The 20,041-nt window shown below is 39.8% G+C and overlaps 1 protein-coding gene across 3 annotated transcripts in view; it reads right to left on the bottom strand.

Moving 5' to 3' along the window:
- The window catches only part of dennd1b (DENN/MADD domain containing 1B), a 300,181-nt gene that overhangs the window by 52,877 nt on the left and 227,263 nt on the right, over window positions 1-20,041 (bottom strand). For all 3 annotated transcript variants that reach the window (XM_072573886.1, XM_072573887.1, XM_072573888.1), the window contains one exon: window positions 8,465-8,566. In XM_072573886.1, coding sequence (XP_072429987.1) covers window positions 8,465-8,566 — 102 coding nt within the window. The remainder of the gene's footprint in view (window positions 1-8,464; window positions 8,567-20,041) is intronic.

Below are 20,041 nucleotides of genomic sequence, written 5' to 3'. Positions count from 1 at the left end.
AAAATATGAAACATTCGAAAAAAAATGAAGAATTAGTAATATTTTTAACAGAAATAAATGAACTGATCACTGAATTCCACTATCTAGAGAATGCTAACTCACAATTAGATTGTTAATTTGTTTATCAATTTTTTTCAGATTTTGTTTTGTGAATAATTGAACTGCTTCAAGACACAAATGTTCTGTATGAAGTATTAACCATACAAGCATCATTTCTGATGGAATGAATTTTAATGCTGGAAATATCAAGCCGGGACTGTTTAAAAGAAAAATACACAGAAATATTCAACGTTGGAAGTAATGAGCGAATTATTACAAAAGCAGAACTAGGTTCCACTATAATTCCCCACAGCTAGCCATGTTTAAACACAAAGAATAAAAGATATAATCTTGCAAATAAAGAATACACTGCAGTTATCTGTAAAACAATTCAATTTGTACATTCCTTTTTCAGTTTGATTCTCAGTTTAAACAAAAAGATTCAACTATGGAGTTACTTGTTTTGCAAATGACAGTTATTTGCACAATTAATAGAATTGGGGAACTTTTTAAAAATCATATTACAAGAAAGTAAAGTGGGTACTTTTTCTGAATTACATGGAAGGGTCAAATTAAAGCAGGATGTTTACTGGCCTGCCATGACTGTCTGTATAAATTATGCCGTCAGTGGTAATCTGAAGGCTATAATTCAGTTGTTGATATGGAACAAGCTGAATTCCTATAAATTAAAACAATGGCAACAGCACATAGGGTAGAAATGATAGAAACCAGGCAGATAATCTGAAGCGTAATTGGACAAAGTCCTATTTATTCTGAATGGGCCTTTTTCCAAGATCCAAGGCCTTGGTTCATGGTCAGATCAGTATTATTTACTGGATTTCATGTTAACTAAAATGAGATAAAAAAAACAACTGAGCTACTACAGAACAGAAATGTCTTTGAAGTGTAGGTTGCTATCATACCAGAAACTCAAGAAATTCTGCTGTCATAAGATAGCACTTGATTCATTATCATTCTTCACAAACTACTGAGCTCAATCAGTCAGTTACAAGACTGTGCAAATCATCAATAGTCAAATCTCTGTAGAAAAAGTATTTCAGAAACACAGGTGCATATCATCCTCAGAAATTGGGATAATTTGTTTTATCACAAACTTCTTCAGCAAAACGTGCAAGGAATCAGGATTGTAGCAGAGTTTCTCAGACTATGTCCTTGTTATCATTGTGGAAAAACTAACCATCAATGAAAGAAAGAATCCTCAAAAGTTACCTGAATGACTGAGCACCCCAAAATACGATGAGGCAACTTTTTCACGCAGAGGGTGGTACGTGTATGGAATGAGCTGCCAGAGGATGTGGTGGAGGCTGGTACAATTGCAACATTTAAAAGGCATCTGGATGGGTATATGAATAGGAAGGGTTTGAAGCGATATGGGCCAGGTGCTGGCAGGTGGGACTAGATTGGGTTAGGATATCTGGACAGCATGGATGGGTTGGACCAAAGGGTCTGTTTCCATGCTGTACATCTCTATGACTCTATAAGTGCAAGCTCACAAACAGAAGTCCAGCTTTTCAAAATATGATTCTAAAGCATAGAAATAAGGCAGATTTAGCAATCTGGCCTGTAGTCTGCAAGAGCATACTTGATGCTATTATAGAGGCAATAATCAGGAAACCCCGATTAGCAATAGTAATATCTTTGCTGACTTTTTTCTTTAGAACTTGAAGGCCTTTATATTTCCCTCACATATTCTTGTCCAGATCGATCACTTAGGCAGCTGAAGACAGAAGACCATCAGAAATAGAAACAGAAGGTGGCTGTTCAGCCCTTTCAGGCTGTTCCACCATTCAATAAGCTAAGATCTGACACTTCTTACGTCAACTTTCTTGCCCTTTCTGCATTATCCCTGATTCCACTACTGATCAAAAACCTAAATACCTATTTCAGCTTTAAATATAGACAAGGACTTTGCCACCACAGCTCTCTGTGGCAAGACTCAAATTTCTAACAAAAGGATTTCCTCATCATAGAGTCATAAAGTCCTACAGCACAGAGACAGGCCCTTTGGCCCAAACCGGTCCATGCCAACCACAATGTCCATCCACGCTAACCCCACTGCCATGCAATTGGCCTATATCCTTCTAAACCTTTCCTATCCTAGTACTTTTCCAAATGCCTTTAAAAGGTTGTTAATGTACCTGCCTCAAACACTTCTGCCGGCAGCTCATTCCATATGCATACGACCCTCTGTGTAAAAATGTTGCTGCTCAGGTTCCCTTTTATTCTTTCCCCCTGAGTTTAAACTGATGCCCTCTAGTCCATGATCCTCCAACTCTACATTCTAAAGAAAAAAGTCCTAGCTTGTCAAACCTCTCCCTACAACACAGACTGTTGAATCCTAGTAACATCCTGGTAAATTTCTTCTGCACTCTTTCCAGTTGAGTGACATCTTTCCAATAGCAAGGTGACCAAAACAGAAAACAAGACACCAAATGCGGTCTCACCAGTACAACTGCAACATAACTTCCCAACTTCAATAAACAATGTCCGGACTGCTGAAGGCCAGAGTGCCAAAGCCTTCTTCACTGCCCTGTCTGCGCTTTCAGAGAACTGTGCCCCTGAACTCCAAGGTCCCTCTGTTCCACTACACTCCTTAAGGCCCTACCATTCACCATGAAACCCCTACCTGATTTGACTTTCCAAAATGCAAGACCTCACACTTCTCTGTATTAAACTCCATTTGCCATTTCTCGGTCCACTGCCTCAGCTGATCAAGATCCTGCTGCAATTTCTGATAACCTTCCTCACTGTCCACCATACTTCCTATTTTACTTACTAATCATGCCTCACACATCCTCACCCAAATCATTGGTATAGATAACAAATGGGGCCAGCACCAACCCTGGAGTCACTCCACTAGTCACAGGTCTCCAGCCCAACAAGCATCCTCCACTAATACTCTCTGCTTCCTACCATTAAGCCGAATGTGTATTCGATTAGCCAGCTCCCCCGGATTCCATGCAATCTAACTTTCCAGAGCAGCCTACCATGTGGAACCTTATCAAAGGCCTTACTGAAATCCATAAAGACTACGTCCACCGCCCTGCCCTTGTCCTACTCACTTCATCAAAAATCTCTAACACCATCTTAGTCTTAAATTGACACCCCTTTATATTGAAATTATATTCTCTGGTTCTAGACTCTTCCATGAGGGAAATTATCCTCTCAGCATTTACCCTGTCAAGTCCCTTAGGATCCCTATGTTTCAATGAGACCACCTCTAATTCTTTTAAATTCCAGCAAGTAGAGTGCTAACCTGTTTAGCTTTTGCTTATAGTACAACCCCTCCTTATTGGGAACAAAACAAATTGCTGGAAAAGCTCAGCAGGTCTGGCAGCAACTGTGAAGTGAAATCAAAGTTAACATTTTGGGTCCAGTGACCCTTCCTCAGTTCCTCCTTACTTGGATCACTCTTGTGACTTTTACCTGAACTGCCTTCAACTGAATGATATATTTCCTTAAACACAGATACCAAAGCTGCTCACAGTTCTCATGATGTGGTCTCACCAGCACCTTGTACAGTTGCAGTAAGGCTTCCCTACACTTATACTAAAACACCGCCCTGCCCCCCACCAAAAATAAGGGCTAACATTCCATTGGCCTGTCTGATTATCTGCTGATTATTGGCTAGCTTTCTCTGTTTTGTGCAGAAGTATCCCAAAGTCCCTTTGTGTTCCAGCTTTCTGCAGTTTTCCTCCATTGAAATAATATTCTGTTCTTTTGTTATCCCTTCCAAAATGAATAATTTCACATTTTCTCATAATACTATCCATTTAACAACTTTTTTCCCCCACTTACTTAATCTATGAATCTCTCTCTCTCTGTCTCAATTGTTTGTATCCCTCCCAAAACTTGCCTTACCACCTATGCTAACAAACCATGCACAATTCCCGGGATGCATCAGGATAGCCAAGTAACAAAATGATTTGCTCCCCCTGTCCAATTTCTTTGCATAAATGCAAGGAATCTTTGCCTTTCACAACCAGAGCCTGGATAAACTTCCCAAAGTTATTGCTGTTACACCAAATTGTCAAGTTCTGAGTGAAGACGGATGAACCGGCTTCCTTTCTTCATTTATTTACCCTCTTGCATTCTGACAATTAAACATCCAGTTGCACCGTCAGACACTATGATAAACTCCCACTCTAGTAAAAAGGTGGGTATGTAAGAAGGTAGGGGCGATGTACGGACACCAGTTGGGTTAGTGTTATGAAGTTGAAGGCGTGTACTGTACCTTTCAGAGAGAGTGAAATTGAAAATATGCAATATTTGGCAATGAAATGGATTCCTGATTTGGTTGCTGTTTTGCCAACAATTCGAATTTGACAATTTGAGTTTAAATTATGCCCCAGGATACTAAAGCCCAATCAAGTTTGAATTTATTGTTTTGCCAACATCAAACCAATGAGACGATCCAATGTTGGGGATATAACAAAAGACAGGTATTTAGACAATCAGGCAGAGCAACTGCCATCGAGAGAGAGACCTAAAATATTGAAACACTCTCTACCAAAGGGACCTTTTCATATGAAACATCTTCACAGTAACCAGAAAGACGACAACCCAGGGAGATCTTCAGCCAGAAGAAGAAAGACACCGAAGACGACAGTGACTTTATGGTTTTGAAATCAAATTGATGTAGTTTTAATAAGTGTTTTATTGGAACAGTATATTTTTATAGTGTTGAAGGCAGGTAATAAGCAGTTAAGAGAAAGGGGGGCTTAGAGTTGTGAACAGTTGTTGCTTAATGTTCACTTTTAGAGCTAAAGAATAAATTGAAATAATTTTCTTTAAATAATAGAATTTGGGAGTTCTGCGTCACTCATATTTTAACAGGATTAGGAGGGGAGTTGAGCTTTTCTTGGCGTTTAGTTTAATTAACAGAGAAGTTCACCACCTTGTCGTAACAGTTAGGTACCAAGGCACAACATGGAAGGGTGCCAGGTAAGTGATGCTTTGTTCTGGATAGGTTGGTAGTATTGGGTCTGTTGGAGAGAAGGGGATCTGACAAGTCCTGGGGGAGCCAGCTCAGGGTCAAGGTCCATGGAGTATAAGAGGTCGGGGGAGATGTAAATTGAGTATTTGTATTCTAAATTAGTAGGATCAATTTCATGGATATCCAGAAGTTTGACTAGATTTGCAATTGTCCAACTTTACCTTGTTAACTATTAACAGCAGCACCATTCTCTGAATTCTTTAATCTAAATGGATACTTTTGGAGGGTTTCATGTGCAGGGGATTTTCCCAGCAGAATCTCTAATTTCTCAGACTATCCCATTAGAGTCTGCTGCATCAGGATTCCACAGGGTCCTGACAAACAATTCCCATTCATGTCCCAGAAGCAATGGCCGGACGTTAATAAATCAGTGTCTTGAACAATACACACACGCACACAGATTAGGCAGAAGGATTGAGTCCAAAAATGATAATAGGTTAAAGATAATGTGGAACAATCTCCATTGGTCAGTCATGAAGAGTGGATGGTCAAATGACAATGGTTGAATAGTCGATTTTGGGATTTTTGACTTTGTAAGCAGTTTGAAATCCTTGGGTCCAGTTTTGCTTTGACTGGCTTGCTGGGTTTTAGCCCTCAGGCAGAGTCTTTGACCTGCAGCACTGGTTTACTTGGCTGGTTCTTCCATTGTGACCTTCATAACACACGCGCGCTTGAATGTGAGCAATTACAGATGAGTACCAAGTCCCATTGGCACAAACACTCAACTCACAAGCACATCTTCTTCAACTAGCACTCACAGACCAGGATTGAGCTGGCTTTCAACCTCTGTTCTTGTGTACTTTTGAAAGGAGAAAGGTATAAAACATGTCTCTTTCCCAGACTGCTGTCTTTTCTCCAGTTCAAGTTCACAGTATGAGGACCTAACCCTTACAGCTCAGCATGTACTCATTTCTGATGAGGGGCTAATGCCCGAAATGCTGATTCTCCTGTTCCTTGGATGCTGCCTGACTTGCTGTGCTTTTCCAGCATCACTCTCCCGACTCTGATCTCACTTTCTCCTAGCTCAGTATGTGCTGTCTTGTTCCCAGTTTAAGTCCACCCTTGGAGGCTTCTTTGTCACCTCGTTAGGTGTGACATTCTGGGGATCTCCCCCCTTCTCTCTCTATGCCAGTGTGTTTACATCCACTGTCATTGTGGTTATATCAATCCCCTCTTCTGAAGAAAAATAATGTTGGAACTCAAATTTGGTCTGACGATTGAGATGACAACCCGGGGCAGTGACATGTCAAACCTTTATAAACACTGATAAGGTTTCAGTTGGAACGTTGTTTAGTTCTGAATACTGTAAAGGTTTGAGATATTATAGAGAGAGTTACTGTAAAGGATACTACAGATCAGGCACTTTGGCTGCGTGGAGAGGTGGGAGAAGTTTGGAATAGAATCTGAAAGTGCTAGATAAAATCAGCAGTTCTGGAAGCATCTGAGAGAGAAACAGTTCATACTTCAAGTCCAATATGGCTCTTCTTTGGATGTCACAGACCTGAAGAAAAATGTTCTAAACATGGGCTGTTTTTCTCTCTCCACAGATGTTGCCAGACCTGCTAAGCTTATTTTGTTTCAGATTTTCAGCATCCATCGTATTTTGCTTTTACTAGAGAAATTTGGGTTGTTTTCCTTTGAAGGAGAAGGTTAAGAGAAGATTTTAACAGCTGTGTAAGAAATCACGACTGTCTTTGGCACAAAGAAAAATGAAATTGCTTTGAGCGTCAGAATACACGAATCTACAATCATGCTCAAAAGAATTAGAGTTGACACGAGGAAATAATGCTCCTTCCTTACACAGAAAGTTCTGGAAGTGCAGTGAAAGGATATTGCAAACAGATTCAATAATCACTTGCAAAAGGAATTTGGAAATACCAGAAGGGAAAAATGTACAAGGCTATTGGAAGAATGAGGGAATGGGATGAATTAGATAGCTCTGCTAAAACAGAACTTGAATGGAGCCTTCTTTTTTTAAAAAAGGGAAGCTTGTATACAAGAGAAATACTGACTTCTCAGCTGTAGTTTAAGTTGCTGTTCCAATTCTGAATGTACTGGCAATTTTCACAGAGGTCATTCGAACAAGTGGGAGTCAAAGTCACAATTTAAAAGGAACCCACCAAATCAAATTTAATGCTTGCAAAGATTGTTTGAGAAGTTGCAAACCATTATTGCTCAATGAGTGCTGGCACTTCCACTTAGCTAACTGCTCATGCCCTCTTACATCCCTCAGTGTTGACAGACATCAGGGGTTGGGTGTCCATTTTATAATTTGGTCAGGAGCCAATTTGGGATCCTGGCGCTGCAGGGTATTTTCCAGACACTCCCACCAGGATGATAAAAGAAAGGCTTATTGAATACTTAGACCCTTCTTACTTTTAATTGCCTGGTTGTGATTGACAGCAGCCCTTCAATGGGGTGGACATTGGTCACAGAGCTATGACCTGGACATGTTCCGAGCTCAAGCCCACTGCCTACAAGCTGACTGCAACTCCTAGTCATTCCAGGTATAGAGCCTGAACACATTCCTTTCTAACTTTAAATTTATCGACATTGGCTCCTCACTGCTGGTAAGATGGTGGTACCTCATTACCTGACCCAACCTCTTAAAATGGCTTGGGCTGTCTTCATGATGCAATGAAGACAAAGGCTGACATTACCAACTTGTGGGTCTGTTAGCCCATGAACCCAAGCTTGTCTGGAAGTTCAGCTCCTGATATGCATCAGCAAGCCAAATGTCACATTCCACGCTCACTAGTTCGACCAAACTATTTCCATTACTAGGTCACAGACACCCACTCCATACCGATGTCTGTTCATGGTGCTCCACTCTCCGACCCTAGGAGGGCCACTTATGTTTCCCAGAAACCTCCCTCTTACCCTCCAACAAACATAGAAATAGTTTGAGAAACTCAGCAGGTCTGGAGAGAAAGCAGAGTCAATGTTTCTGCTCCGGGGACCCTTCTTCAGAATTCCTCCTATCCCATCCTATTAGCATTTTCCCCTTGTAACTTTATCTTGTTTCCCCTTAAATGCTAACTGCCTGAACTATTCATGTGGTGGCAAATTCCACATTCTAACCAGTCTCCTAAAACCTCCACTGGATTTACTGCAACTGTCTTGTACTTAAGATAATTTCTTCTGGAGTCTTCCATCAATGCAAGTATCATCTGCATATTGCAAAAGCAAACCCCTTCATAAACCCTCTTCCATGCGACCACTCAGCCTTTGCTGACTGAGGAGAAAATCTCAGCCAGTCTTTCCTAACCATTACAATCTCTCAGTTCTTGATTGAAAATTAATACTCAATATTCTAATTTGAGACATATGCAGTACAAAATAGTATTGAAAATAAATTTTCCCCAGCAACATATCCACACCATTTTTATATGTACACGAATGCTTCACCTGTTTGAAGAGCTGAAGCTGTACTGCATTTTGAAGAAACTGTTTCATAGTGCTGGACCGATGTGCAACGTAGCTCTCCTCGCAAAATGTGATTGGCTCTCCCTGAAATTAAACAATATTCATCAGATTAAATACCTGAACATTAGTTAAGTACATTCTTGCTCCTAATCGTTAGTTTTTAAATGCTTTTTATTCCATCGAACAGCACTGAAGAATTGAAGCAGAAGTACATGTTCGAACAGTAATAGACCACGAGAGCTGGTTTATATTTTAACAATAGACAATCTATCCATCTGCTTTCTCTTACCCTGAACATCCCATGTTTTCCATGTTCTGCTACCCCTTACAAGTTGCCAGGGCATGGTTTCACTGGAAGCTTTTGCTGAACACTACCTCACTCAGGCAGACCTGATTTATGCCTGAGCTCTGACACAGTACTGCTTGGCTGACAGGTGGAGCTTACATCTCAGCCTGACTTGATCCTCTCTCAGCACCAAACACACAAAGTGTATTATGAACTGGTGGGTTTTAACCCTGCCTGATCTACTTCACCATAACCATCAAACTTGCAGAGAGCTCCACTTCCCCAACTGATGATTCCAAAGACATCACCATTTTGGCACATCCTCGGGATCCTTTTCGTCAGTATGGCCTAGGAATGATCATCCTCTCTTGGATACCAACATCATATCTCCAAAAAATGAACAAACACAAAAGCTTGAAAATGACTCCATTAGGAAAAACAAACTTGGTTAACAACTATCTTTATTGGTGCACATTGACACAGAATGTCATTTCAAAGCATGGTCTAGTTTCTTGGCAATAGTCATTAGGCTAATATGCATTGGATATCATTCCCTGTTCTTATGTTGTTTTATTCAAAGCAAAATTGGAAACACTTGTTGATGATTCAGAATAGAATGCCTAAGGTCTTATGGCATTGGTTTGAATGTATATTTTCACAACAGATCATTTTAACTGCTGATATTTCAATTTTGTTGGTTCAGGCCATTGTCTTGTGAAGCGTTTTCAATCTGTTGATTCAAACTGGAGAGAACATTCAAAGTACTTGGACAGGGAAAGACCAGAGCATATCTGTGGCGAGTGAAGGAAATAATAATACCACAAAAGCCAACTGTATATATCACAGATATGCCTTTTTTTTAAGTAGAATAGCTTCTGCTCAATCAGCAGCTTACTAACTATTGCAAAATCTAGTGTCTCGGCCATTGTTTCCTTTGGATTCTGATAAAAAGAATTATTTGCCTGTCATAATGCATAAACCCTACTGATAATACTGATGAACACTGTTAGCTACATTCACATTTATATGTCTGTCATAAACCATTCACCTTTTGCCTGTTAAAATTTGAAGATAATCATGCCAGACTGCATGACCAAATAAAGAGAAGAGGGTTCTCCATTGGAATTTTGCACAAATTCCCTTGGATGATCAAGTTAAGAAAAAACTTGCCAGTATGGGATGCAGGATCTTACTTCGAGAGATGGCCAGGGATGCTGACTATTCTCCCTGTCCTCCCTCGTCTTTCCCACTCCAGCTTAAAAGGAATGGGCTTAAAAACAAGATCTGTAGCAAATTGCCAACCAATGTAAATTGCTGCTCTTATAGATGTAATGAAGGTTTATGTCAAAATATTACTAATTTCTTTGTTTCTGTAATGCTAGCATACAAGAAAACAGTGCTTCAATTCATACCTGACAGGACCATCGATCTTTGACCTCTATAAAATAGTGTCATTTGAATTTAGCTTTGTTCACTAGTGTTATATTTTTGCCTCCAATTAACCGAACACACAACTGCTGCAAACTTGACGGACAAATAAAACTAGAAAAACAAAATTTGTTAATCATGAGACCAGCGAGAGTACAAAACTAATTTTAATGTACTTGGTAAAGAATTTTAACCAGCAGAATTTCTTTCTTCCATATTACAAATACTAGGAATTACAGATATCACAGATGCTGTAAACTCTTAAAATAATCAGTGCAGACATTACAGTTTCGCCCAATGTATTAACAAAACAATTCATTTTCTACATGAAAAAATACCCAAATGGGACATGAGACACAAGATTCACATTCTGGAAATATATTCTACTTGCACGATACAATATACTACTTTCTGAGGAAAAGTAGCATAAGTTTGGCATGCTTATCATGAAGCATTAATATTAATGAACACTGTTAGCTACATTCACATTGATTTATTAACAAAAATTGAGTTTTGACGGGTAAAGTGAAGCAATCTAACGATCTGGTTATATATTTTGAAAGAGTTGCTGCCAATTATGACTTTTCGTACACCAGTAAAATGCTGAATATTCAATAAATAATACAAAGGAGAAATAAACTAATCCAGAAAGATTTTAATTTGGATGTTGTAAAATGATCAACTGTAAATAACCTGGAGCTCAGCTAAATGAAATGGACACTCTCATACATCAAATCCCTTCTAACATGAAACAACTATTTAGATAATATACATACCTTTTAATGTCCTTGAAATGCAAATTTAAATAACATACAAGGTAAATGCATAAGAATAGGATTATGAAGAATTCTTTGAATTATAATGTTTATTCATGGAACATTATAATAATTCATTACAAAATCCCATATTTCTGTCAGGTAGTCAAGACCATGCTAATGGAATGGAATCTGCAAGGACTCTCTGGAGTACAGTTTTGATAGCTCACTGTACACAAAGGACAAATACTACAAGTCATTGCAGAACAATACAAAAATCTACCGCTGACATTCACAGTACTTTATGAAAACACAGAGAAAACTGCATTAAGAGCAATTCTAATCACTACTCTGGATCTCCCTCTGATCTATCAAAACAAAAATCAACAGTTACAGGTCAGACAGAAATTTTTAAATGGAATCAGCAAAAATCCATCTTATCTGATACGACTGAATCCCCAAAGCACAGATATACTTTTTAAGTTGCTGTGGTCCAGGATTACAAGCATGTGGCTATTTTATTTCACATCATAATTACTGAAAGATCTTCAGTGGAATAAATTAAATGTTGTAATTTAATAGGCAATACTAAATCACAACATTAGATTATGGCAATTCTTCTGATGCAATAATAAGCTGCAATAAAACCATTCAGAAGAACACAGGAACAGAGGTAGGCCATTCAGTCCATTAAGCCTGCCTCACCATTTAATATGATCATGGATGACCATCTGTTTCAATGCCTTTTTTTTCCACACTACCCCTTTACAGGATTGGAATTTTGATATCTGTTAATCTTCACGTCAAACATAACCAAAGATTGAGCTTTCACAGATCAATGGTGCCGAGAATTCCAAAGATTCTCAAATCTCTGACAGAAAACAATTAATCCTGATGCTGATGCTAAGCAGCATACCCCTACTTTGAAAGCGTCCTCTGGTCTATAATCAGGGGAAACTCCATACTTGTATCCATCTGTACATCTCTTAAGTATTTTACAAATTTCAATCACATTAACTCTTATTCTTCAAAACTCTAATGAGTACATACCCAATTTGCCCGATCACTCTTTCTATGACAGTCCTGCTGTTGTCTTTAATGATCCTGCACATGGGTACACAGAACCAGATGCTGATACAGATGGAATGGGCTACCAATGAGGTTATTCAGCCCTATTGCTGCTGTTTAGTTGACATATTGGTATTTAGTAGCATTGTGGTATGAAGTTTTTACAGCAATAAGGCATCCTGGAAACAAGTCTACTGCCTTGTATGTTTGAACATACATTGCATGCACTCTGTAGCAATAATATTCTTCCCAAGATAAAGGGCCCAACACTGTATAGACAATTCAAGGTGCAGTCCAATCAAGGTTCTTTGGTATTGAGGAAAGAATTTATCATTTCTGCACTCAAATACTCTTATGGTAAAGGCTAACATAACATTAGCCTTCCTAAATGCTTGCTGCATCTGCGTGTTAACCTTCAGTGACTTATTGCCAAGGCTACTCAGGTCTCTTTATCCAACTATACTTCCTAAACTCTTACCATTAAAGAAATACTCTGCAGATCTATTCCTCCCACTGAAATGGAAAACCTAATCTTTCCTCATTATATATACTGTCTGCCTTGTATTTGTCCACACAGTGAGTCGGTCCAAACCCTGTTGAAGGTATTTTGTTTTTTCTTCACAGCACACAATTTCACCTAGCTTTAAGTTACATTTAAACTTGAATGTATCAATTGGACCATTCATGTATCAATTACAATAGATACTCCTCCTCCTCCTCTCTCCATCATTTATTTAGGTCCCTCTTGACTGTGGATTCACTATACTCAATTGAAAATTCATCGATAAATTGATTCAATTGTTGAATGACAGACGGGCTTTCATTTTTTCCACACAGAAAGCGTTAAATTTAAACTCCTGCCCTAAGTGTAAAAACATAATAGCTTAAAAAAACCCTGAAAATTATTTAATTAAAACAGGGTGTTAGAATGTACTAAGCCATAGAGAAGTTTTCATAAGTAATTTTATAGAGGTGTGTGCAATCACTTTTCCTTTGTTGATGCCAGATATCATGGCCAATGCTGGCTGTGATATGGATCAGTTTATGTTTCATCTGAACGCGAATTTTGAATGTGAACTTCATATCTCAATGAATGTTAGGACTTAGAAGACTCAAAGAATGGATAAGGAGAACAAGGTGCAATGCTTTAAAAAAGATGGAAAGCCAATGGAATTTTAAGCATTTATTTCAAGAAAACAGAAGATCCATGGAAGGTGGTTTGGGAACACTCATTCTTTTGGCTCCTTTAAGGGCCAGTAAATTCTCTGGTCTCCCTCCTATCGGAAGAATGTCATGAAACTTGAAAGGGTTCAGAAAAATCATAGAGATGTACAACATGGAAACAGACCCTTTGGTCCAACCCGTCCAAGCCAACTAGATACCCCAACCCAATCTAGTCCCACCTGCCAGCACCCGGCCCATATCCCTCCAAACCCTTCCTATACATATACCCATCCAAATGCCTCTTAAATGTTGCAACTGTACCAGCCTCCACCACTTCCTTTGGCAGCTCATTCCAAACATGTACTACCCTCCTGTGAAAAAGTTGCCCCTTACATCTCTTTTATATCTTTTCCCTCTCACCCTAAACCTATGCCCTCTAGTTCTGGCTATGTACCCTATCCATGCCCCTCATAATTTTGTAAACCTCTATAAAGGTCACCCCTCAGCCTCTGACGCTCCTGGGAAAACAGCCCCAGTTTGTTCAGCCTCTCCTTATAGCTCAAATCCTCCAACCCTGGCAACATCCTTGTAAATCTTTTCTGAACCCTTTCAAGTTTCACAGAATGTTGCCAAGATTGGAAGTTTTGAGCTATAGGGAGAGGCTGAATCTGCTGGGTCTGTTTTCCCTGGAGCTTTGGAGCTGAGGGGTGATCTGATAGAGGTTTATAAAATCATGAGGGGCATAGATAGTGTAAATAGACAAGATCTTTTCCCTGGGTTGGGGGAGTCCAGAACTAGAAGGCATAGATTTAGGGTGCGGGGGTGGGGGGGGGGGGGGGGGGGAATATAAAAGGGAGCTATGGGCAACTTTTTCATGCAAAGGGTGGTGTGCGTATGGAATCAGCTGCCAGAGGAAACGGTGCAAGTGGTACAATTATAACATTTAAAAGGCATCTGGATGGGTTTATGAATTAGGTTTCAAGGGATAGGTGCTGGTAAATGGACTAGATTAATTTAGGATATCTGGTCGGCATGGACGAGTTGGATTGAAGGGTCTGTTTCTATGCTGTACATCTCTAAGATACTTTACAGCGGCATTAGCAAACAAATTTGTTTGAAAAACGGAAGCAGCTAGAATGTCTTTAATAATCTTGCGCATGGGTAAACAGAACAAGAAGCTGATTGTGTCCAAAGAAGTCTTGAATTCACACTGTTAACAGTGATGAGGTTATTGATGCAGTAGACTACCAATGAGTTTATTCAGTCTTATTACTGACAGATTGGTATTCAGTAGCATTGCGGTCTGAACTTATTACAGCGATAAGGCACTTCTGATGTGGAAACACTTTGATGTCAAAGTAGCTTAACATCAACTTAACCTTATACTTCATTGCAATGCAATATAAACTAATCACTATAAGCGACTTGTAAACTATCATGATTAACAATCATTTTTCAGAAATTCGATGACACACATTAAAAATAAAGCTGTAGACTTAAGAATTCTCAACAAAACACTTATTGCAATAAGTGGATTAAAATAGTCCTAAATAGAAAGCTTTAAAAATATGACTTTAAAAAAAAATCATATTCCTTTCTCCTTATAAAATCTAGACAGCTTTATCAAAGACAGCTGACTCTGATCCTCAAAATGGAAACATTCAAGTTTGAAGTGTGTCAGTCTTATGAACACAGACAATGCCCCTTTAATCTTTGAAAGGATGAAAACTTTACATGTTGTAACATTCTGATACAAATGGATACATTCTTTGGCTGTGTTTCAGAGTACTGGCAGTTAATAGCACTGGGAATAACTGCTGCCAACAGCTATTAAACATGACTTCTTTTCCCATTGAGGAATACTAAAATGTTGTCAGTTCAAACTCTGAACTGTAGATCAGGTTATTAAAAAGAAAATCATTAAAAGCAAACCACAGTTAGTAGTTTTCTCCGCTTCTAAATTTGAGATAACAAAGGTTTGCAAACAAACCCACTTCCCTTGAGTAAAAATGAGTGCTGAAAATCAACATGCTCAAACAAACCCACTGTAGGGCCATTAAAACTTTCAGTGTATTTAATGGAACACTATAACGAGGGAAACAAGATAAAGTTGTGTGATGCATTGATACAGCATGCTGTATTCTCATCATTTGGATTCACGCCCGCATGGACGGATATTCTCACCATACGCAGCATATAAACATTTAAAGCAGCATTGATCATGGTCCAGTGTGTTTTCAGAACATTAAATTCACAGCAATTGACACTCCCAATCTCATTCAGAGGCCACACGAATGGCAGTGACTTGGACAATAAAATGGAGTTTATGATTGGTCTTGAAGGAGCAACAGAAGTGGGAAAAACAGAGCGGGATTGGATAAGATGTTCCTGAGTGTCTGCCCAGATTGGCTGAGGCCAGGGACACCAATAATGGGGCGAAAGAAGAATGTTTGGATAAGTAAGAGTACCATTAAATGAGGATAGGGCAGATTAAGGCTGGATAATGCATCATGGTCAGTCAACGGTCCCTTTGTTCTCAAAGTAATCAACCTGAACCAAACTGTAACTCTCAAAATTGCTTGAAATCAAGGTGTGAAACCCATGGAAAATCAGAAACCATCAGAACAACAATTTCTTTCAGATCTCCTTTTATTCTGAAAAGCAAGTCCCAGCTCTACACTTTACACGCTAAGGCAGGAGGGAATATTCCTAACGAAGGACATATGCCTGAAATCTTGACTCTCCTGCTCCTCGGATGCTGCCTGACCTTCTGTGCTTTTCCAGCACCACACTTTCCGACTCCGACTCTCCAACATCTGCAGTCCTGACTTTCTCCTAGTAGGGAACCTTCATGGGGTGCTCAGTTGCATGGATATGGCATAGGAAGCAGCCATTCGGCCCATCATGCCTGCACCAGCCTTAAAATGAACACCATTGCCCTGTGCCAGAACAATCATTCAATGTGGTCTTGAATGTCTCAACTCAACTGTCTCCACTCTACTTGCAGGCAGCGCACTCCAGACCCAAACCAGTTGTTCTACCTCACTTCACCTTTGCTGCTTTTGCACATCACTTTAAATCTATGCCCTCTTCTCCTTGTCCGTTTTACAAGTGGGAACATTTTCTTCCTGCTGACTCTATCCAGCCTGCTCATGATTTTGCAAACCTACCCTCTGCGCCTTCTTCTCTCCAACGAGAACAATCCCAACTTCTGCAATCTATCCTCAAATCCCTGGAATCACTCTTGTAAACTGTTTTGACACTCTCTCCAATGCATCCACCTCCTTCCTGTAATCTGATGCCCAAAACTGCACATATACAGTTGGATCAAACTCTTGCATTGATTTAATGCTTCGCTCTAAGTAAAGCGAATGCAAAAGGGCCTTGGATCTGGAACTAGGTAACAAGGTTTTGAACTGTCAATCTTCACGAGATGTAAAATGTGGCTAAAGTTAAATTTCTAAGTGGAAACTGGAAGTACAGGTAACATAATTATCTTTGTGCTTCATGCATTTTATGTGCTTTGCTCAATATGTGAGATGACATTAACTTCATCCATTGGGTTAAAAAAATATGAACTGCATAATAAAACAAGATGATTCTACTATTCTGGCAACTACAATTCCATTTTTCAGTCAAAAACTAGCGACTTTCAATAATCTGCATTCTTTCACCCTTGTTCTCCAAAGGCCGCAATACTTGAGATGCACAATACAAAGGTAGACGGTTCTTACCTGTTAGCAACAGTATCAACCTGGCATCATTAGTTGATTTTTCTTAAAACACTCAGGATATTTGTCCAACTGGAGGTAGGTTTGTCCCTCAGAAAAAATGCAGAAAGACGCATGGCCTATTTTAATGTGGGAGTCTGAATAACATCACACAGTGCACTGCCTGCTTGAGACTGGGCCTCAGAGACTGCCATCAGACCTTCACTCTGCAGCACCTGATAAGTCATTGAAAGTGAATTTGCAGGTAGTTTAGGAAACAGGAGATGGAGTCATGAGCAGGATAGGGAAGGTCCAAATGTCCCTCACAATTAAAATTTCTACACTTCACTTCAAAAGTCTCAACTCCTTGCCTGCCAGGTCTGACTGAGTACATAAGAACGAGGAGCAGGAGTAAGCAATTCAGCTCCTCATGCCTGCTCAGCTATTTGATCCTGACTGACCTCATCTTGGCCTCAACTCTACTTTCTTCCACTGTCCATAAGCCTTCAGCCCATTACTAATTAAAAATCTGTCTATTCCTCCTTAAAGTTACACAACGTCCCAGTATCCACCACATGAATCTATGAATTCTACAGATTCATGACCCTTTGAGGGATGTAATTTTTCCTTCATCTCTGTTTTAAATCTGCTGCACCTTATCCTAAAACTATGACCTTTTATTCTAGATTGCCACACGGGGAAACATCCTTTCTCCATTTGTTTCATCAATCCCCTTTAGCCTCTTATATACCTGAATAAGATCTCCTCGCCTTCTTCTAAACTCCAGACAGCATTGGCCTAAACTGATCAATCATTAACGTTATATATTAATGATCTGGATGAAGGGACTGGGGGCATCTTAGCGAAGTTTGCTGATGATGCGAAGATAGATGGACAGGCAGGTAGTACTGAGGAAGTGGGGAGGCTGCAGAAGGATCTAGACAGTTTAGGAGAGTGGTCCAGGAATGGCTGATGAAGTTCAATGTGAGCAAATGCGAGGTCTTGCACTTTGGGAAAAAAAGAATACAACCATGGACTACTTTCTAAATGGTGAGAAAATTCATAAAGCCAAAGTACAAAGGGATCGGGGAGTGCTATTCGAGGATTCTATAAAGGTAAACATGCAGGTTGAATCCGTGATTAAGAAAGCGAATGCAATGTTGTCATTTAACTCAAGAGGGTTGGAATATAAAAGCAGCGATGTGCTACTGAGACTTTATGAAGCTCTGGTTAGGCCCCATTTGGAGTACTGTGTCCAGTTTTGGGCCCCACACCTCAGGAGGAACATACTGGCACTGGAGCGTGTCCAGCGGAGATTCACACAGATGATCCCTGAAATGGTAGGTCTAACATACGAGGAATGGCTGAGGATCCTGGGATTGTACTCTTTGGAGTTTAGAAGGTTAAGGGGAGATCTAATAGAAACTTACAATATAATACATGGCTTGGAAAGGGTGTACGCTAAGAAATTGTTTCTGTTAGGTGAGGAGACTAGGACCCATGGGCACAGCCTTCAAATTAGAGGGGGGTCAATTCAGAACAGAAATGCGGAGACATTTCTTCAGCCAGAGAGTGGTGGGCCTGTGGAATTCATTGCCGCGGAGTGCAATGGAGGCTGGGACTCTAAATGTCTTCAAGGCAGAGATTGATAAATTCTTGATGTCACAAGGAATTAAGGGCTACGGCGAGAATGCGGGTAAGTGGAGTTGAAATGCCCATCAGCCATGATTAAATAGTGGAGTGGACTCGATGGGCCGAATGGCCTTACTTCCACTCCTATGTCTTATGGTCTTAATCTCTATTCTTCAAACAAACCCCCCATCTCTGGACTCAAATCTTGTGAACCTCATCTGAATGGCCTCCAATGCAATAACATTCCTCCTCAAGTAAGAGGACCAAAATTATACACAATACTCAGGTGTAGTCTCACTATTGCCCTGTATGGTTGCAGGAATTCTTCTCTACTTTAAAACTCTATGCCTTCAGCAATACACGCCAAAATATAATTTGCCTTTCTTCTTATCTGCTTGCTCATTTTTTGGTGATACATTCTCAAGCTTTGCATCGAAGCATCTGAAGTTCCTCTCTATTTCGACGCTAAGTTGCCTTTCTATTCCTCTCACTAAAATGGACATCCTCACATTGATCCAAGTTAAATTTCTTCTGCCAAGTTGTGACCCATTCATCTAACCTATCCAGAGCTGAAAAATGTGTTGCTGGAAAAGCGCAGTAGGTCAGGCAGCATCCAAGGTGCAGGAGAATCGACGTTTCGGGCATAAGCCCTTCCTCCTGAAGAAGGGCTTATGCCTGAAACGTCGATTCTCCTGCTCCTTGGATGCTGCCTGACCTGCTGCACTTTTCCAGCAACACATTTTTCACCTCTGATCTCCAGCATCTGCAGTCCTCACTTTCTCCGATCTAACCTATCCAGTTCCATTTATAAATTTCTTATTTCTTCTTTGCAATTTACTTTCCCACCGACTTTAGTATCATCAGCTAAATGGCTAATCGGCTGTTGTACTTTCTAATTCTGCAACCAAGTCATTACTATAGATTATAAATAGTCTGAACCCTGTGACAACCCATTAGTTACCACCTTACCAACTGAAAAATGCACATTTATCCTGCTTTCTGTTAGTTAGTTAACCCTTTATCCACGCTCATACATTACCCCAACCCCAACCCCATGTGATCTTCAGTAATGTGAGATAGCCAGCTCAATGGCCTAACAGCAATTAAAATGCCAGTAGGACCCTATGTACGTCACTGTATCCTAATTTACATGTACTCACAAGGCTCCTACTAGAGTCAAAAACAGTCTCAACTGCCTTAAGAAAATCATAGTGGTAAAATGGTTACAGAATTGTAAGAGTACAGTGGCTAGAGCTTATTTGATATTAATATGCTTCCATCCAGTTTTAACTGGTAGAGTATATTACAATTCTTCTCACTATCTTTCTGTTCAACGGACATTGTTTGTGGTGTTACTTTCCCCACCATAAGCATGAAAGGATAGCATCCCTCCCCCAGCAATCCCCCAAATTATCTGGTAACCCCCCACCACAAAAATCTCCACAACCCCTCCACCTGATCGCTGCTTTCCATAATCAGTTCTGTAGATACATTTATTATTAAAATATACGTACAC

Source organism: Chiloscyllium punctatum, chromosome 7 (genome assembly GCF_047496795.1).
Source record: "Chiloscyllium punctatum isolate Juve2018m chromosome 7, sChiPun1.3, whole genome shotgun sequence".
NCBI lineage: Eukaryota > Metazoa > Chordata > Chondrichthyes > Orectolobiformes > Hemiscylliidae > Chiloscyllium > Chiloscyllium punctatum.
This window is presented reverse-complemented; position numbering and strand designations above follow the sequence as displayed.